This window comes from Mandrillus leucophaeus, unplaced genomic scaffold, assembly GCF_000951045.1.
Source record: "Mandrillus leucophaeus isolate KB7577 unplaced genomic scaffold, Mleu.le_1.0 Scaffold46, whole genome shotgun sequence".
In the NCBI taxonomy this organism is placed as follows: domain Eukaryota; kingdom Metazoa; phylum Chordata; class Mammalia; order Primates; family Cercopithecidae; genus Mandrillus; species Mandrillus leucophaeus.
The window spans coordinates 2,366,560-2,370,422 of NW_012104920.1; the positions used below are offsets into that span (position 1 = coordinate 2,366,560).

The window sequence follows — 3,863 nt, forward strand, 5'->3', positions numbered from 1 at the left end:
GTGGCAAAAGGGAGAGGAATCAAGACAGAGGCCCAGAGGTTCAAACGTACCCGGCACATTCAGAGAATCCCTTTCAGAATCGCATCCCCAAGAGCTTCTGTGTTCTCTACGGTGATGTTGCAGTGCTGTGTTTTTCCGCAGTCTCGCTCCATCGGCCTCAATCCTCTGTACGTCATGCTGCCCTGTACCCTGAGCGCCTCCTTTGCCTTCATGTTACCTGTGGCCACCCCTCCGAATGCCATCGTGTTCACCTACGGGCACCTCAAGGTTGCTGACATGGTAACAGCTGTTTTTATTTACTCCCATCGGACTATAATGCTGTTGTCATAAGGGATGCCCCATTTATGAGTGACAGAGTTTCGAAACGATGTCACGTGATTTGGGAATACCACGGAGCACCCAGACCCGTAGCCGTTGCTGACATTTATAAGGGAGCTTTTCTTCTTTTTTTGAGATGATCTCAAACCTCACACACTGTTCTTTCTCTGAGGTGGGTTATAGACTCTCCCACCTGGAGAAGCCAATGCAGGCACCAGGGGAGTCCTTGGAAGGGGTGAAGATGGGGCTGAGGGACTCACATGGCCAAGGATGGACTTGACAAATTAGCAAGAACCGTGAGTATAGGCAGGGCAGGCTTAGGCAGCAGGGGATGCTAGTGACAGTCACAGAGATTGGTAGGGGTGTCTGAAGAGGCAGAAGCAGGGAGAGGAAGAGAGAGACCACTGCTTGGGAGTAGATGATGCCTTGGAAACAAATGTAGTCAGCGGAAGAACTCTTCATGCCTGGCTTGGCTCTGTCACCTTTGCTGGGAGAAGGGCAGCTTTGCAGCTCTGGGCTGGGAAAGGGGCAAGTGTATGAGCCCAGGAGGCCAGAAATGTCCCTTGGACATTTGATGTTCGTTATCTCAGAACCTCGGCTGGGTATCTCGGGGACTCCAAGGAATGTTTTCATAAATAGGGTGGGTCCCAGAAACCATGAACTGCAAACTTGATTGCAGTCCCCAGTAAAATATCTACAACGGGCTAGTGAAGCAACGGTTAGTGATCATGAGGGAAGATTGCAGAGCGGGCATCAGAAAGAGCCTGAGGAGGTCCACGGGGAAGCTGGCACGTCCTTGTAGGATGGTTAAGGCATTGGGGTGAGCAACGAACTTGGACTCACACACTGGGCTCTGTCACCGTTTCCCTGAATGGCCTAAGCTGTTGCCTCCTGTCACCTCTCTGAGGTTATTTTCCAAATGCTCATGGGCATAGAGAACCCATCTGTTCTGCCTACTTCCCAGGGATGCCTTGAGCACTGAGGATACCTGGGGGACATGAAGTCGCTCTGTCCTGGGGGTCGGGACACCCCAGCCAGGGACAGAGCATGGCACGGGGACACTGAGGTCCAGTGAGCCGACGCTTTGTCCTCCTCTTTGAGAGCGCTAGTTCCCAGCAGGCCTCAGGGTGCTGACTCTGACACTGTCTCTTTTCCAGGTGAAAACAGGAGTCGTAATGAACATAATTGGAGTCTTCTGTGTGTTTTTGGCTGTCAACACCTGGGGACGGGCCATATTTGACCTGGATCATTTCCCTGACTGGGCTAATGTGACACATATTGAGACTTAGGAAGAGCCACAAGACCACGCACACAGCCCTCGCCCTCCTCAGGACTACCGAACCTTCTGGCACACCTTGTACAGAGTTTTGGGATTCACACCCCAAAGCGACCCAATGATGTCCACACACCACCAAAACCCAGCCAATGGGCCACCTCTTCTTCCAGGCTCGGATGCAGAGATGGTCATGGGCAGCTGGAGGGCAGGCTCAGAAATGAAGGGAACCCCTCAGTGGCGTGCTGGACCCATCTTTCCCAAGCCTTGCCATTATCTCTGTGAGGGAGGGCAGGTAGCTGAGGGATCAGATGCAGGCTCCTGTACCCGCTCTGCCTCAAGCATCCCCCACACGGGGCTCTGGTTTTCACTCGCTTCGTCCTAGGTAGTTTAAATGGGAATCAGACCCCCTGGTTGAGAGGTAAGACAACCACCCACCCTTGCCCATGCCCCTTCCGGCTCTCCTTGAGCCGCCTCAGATCATCTCTGTCACTCTGAAAGGGACACCCCAGCCAGGGACAGAATGCCTGGTCTTGCGCAACCTCCCGCTGCGAGAGTGGGAATCAGAACTTTCTGGAGCCTCTGGGAACTCCTCGTGTGGCCACCACCAAAGGATGAGGAATCTGAGTTGCTAACTTCAGGATGACACCTGGCTTCCCACCCACAGCGCACCACAGGCCGACCTACTCCCTTTGTCACCTTGTTCTGTTTTAATCGACTGGACCCCTGTCCCACCTCTCCAGTGAGCCTCCTTCAACTCCTTGGTCCCCTGTTGTCTGGGCCAGCATTTGCCGAGTTGCCCTGGCTGGCACTCTCTGGGGGTCCCCCTTTTCTCCCAGGCAGGTCATCTTTTCTGGGAGATGCTTCCCCTGCCGTCCCCAAATAGCTAGGATCACACTCCAAGTATGGGCAGTGATGGTGCTCTGGGGGCCACAGTGGGCTATCTAGGTCCTCCCCCACCTGAGGCCCAGAGTGGACACAGCTGTTAATTTCCACTGGCTACGCCACTTCAGAGTCTTCCATGCCAGAGTTTGAGCTCCTCTGGGGAAAGCCTTTCCTTTGTTGACTGATCTTCACAGCCATGGCTGGTGACAACAGGATTGCTGATCTCTCAGCAAACAACCCCTGCCTGTGGGCCAATCTACTTGAAGTTACTTGGACAAAGACCCCAAAGTGGGGCAACAACTCCAGAGTGGCTGTGGGAATCTTCAGAACCCCCCTGTAAGAGACGGACATGAGAGACAAGCACCTTCTTTTCCCTGCAAGTCCGTTTTATTTCCTTCTTGTGCTGCTCTGGAAGAGGGGCAGTAGCAAAGAGATGGGCTCCTGGATGGCATTTTCCAGGGCAGGAGAAAGTATGAGAGCCTCAGGAAACCCCATCAAGGACCGAGTATGTGTCTGGTTTCTTGGGTGGGATGATTCCTGACCACACTGTCCAGCTCTTGCTCTCATTAAATGCTCTGTCTGCCATGGAAAGCTCCACTGTGCTCCTGACTTGTCTCTGGTTTTCTGCAGTGTGGGGAACTCAGGGAGGCGGATGAATGAACGGTTACTCCCTGCTCACCGACTGGGTGTCAGGCCTCCCTGTCCCTGTTGAATCCACTAGTCATCTCATTCGATCTTTGCAGCAACCCTGTGAGATAGGAAAGTGTTATTATCCTGCTTTGTCTTTCAAAAAAAAAGTGAGGTTCAGAGAGGCCAAGGGAAGTGTCCGAAGTCACACATCAAGTTACTGGCAGTTACAGTTCCAACCTAGAGCTTCCAACTCCATACCCCCTGCTCTTCTGCTAGCCATGAAGGGCTTTGACCTTATGGGGCTTGTAGGGAAAGGTGAGTGGCCAAGAGCAAGTCCATGCCAAGGGAAGATCCAAACATGAGTCCCTGTCTGTTGCCTCCCTTGAGATAGGCACAGGACAAGTGATCAATGAGATGGCGTGGTCCTTGCCCTAAGAAGCAAAGTGTTTGGTTGGGGAGGGAAGTAGGGAAAAGGCTGCCACCTCCCCCTACCAAGGTACAACTGTTCTTCCTCCCCAGCCCTCTGTCACTGCCTTCCATGCTGCTGCTGTTGACTGGCCTGCCCCACCAGACTGAGGGCTCTGACTGCCCACCGAGTGTAGTGTCAGCAGTATGACTGACCCAGGGCAGGCTGTATAGTTAGTATGATGGATAAATAAATGATTGGTCAGTGTGGTCCGTTAGGTGCAAGCTGGTGGTAGTAGGCAAGGTCAATGAAGGTCATCCAAGGTAGGCATCGAAGGATGAGTAGAATGGC

General features: G+C 53.2%; 1 protein-coding gene across 4 annotated transcripts in view; it reads left to right on the plus strand.

Annotated features, from left to right (window-relative positions):
• Positions 1 to 3,073, plus strand: part of SLC13A5 (solute carrier family 13 (sodium-dependent citrate transporter), member 5) — a 44,468-nt gene extending 41,395 nt beyond the window's left edge. For 3 of the 4 annotated variants that reach the window (XM_011994644.1, XM_011994645.1, XM_011994646.1), the window contains 2 exons: positions 142 to 279; positions 1,476 to 3,073. In XM_011994644.1, the coding sequence (XP_011850034.1) occupies positions 142 to 279; positions 1,476 to 1,607 (270 nt within the window). In that variant the 3' untranslated portion in view covers positions 1,608 to 3,073. The remainder of the gene's footprint in view (positions 1 to 141; positions 280 to 1,475) is intronic. The other variant, XM_011994647.1, reaches the window with a different exon arrangement.
• Positions 3,074 to 3,863: the final 790 nt, after the last annotated feature.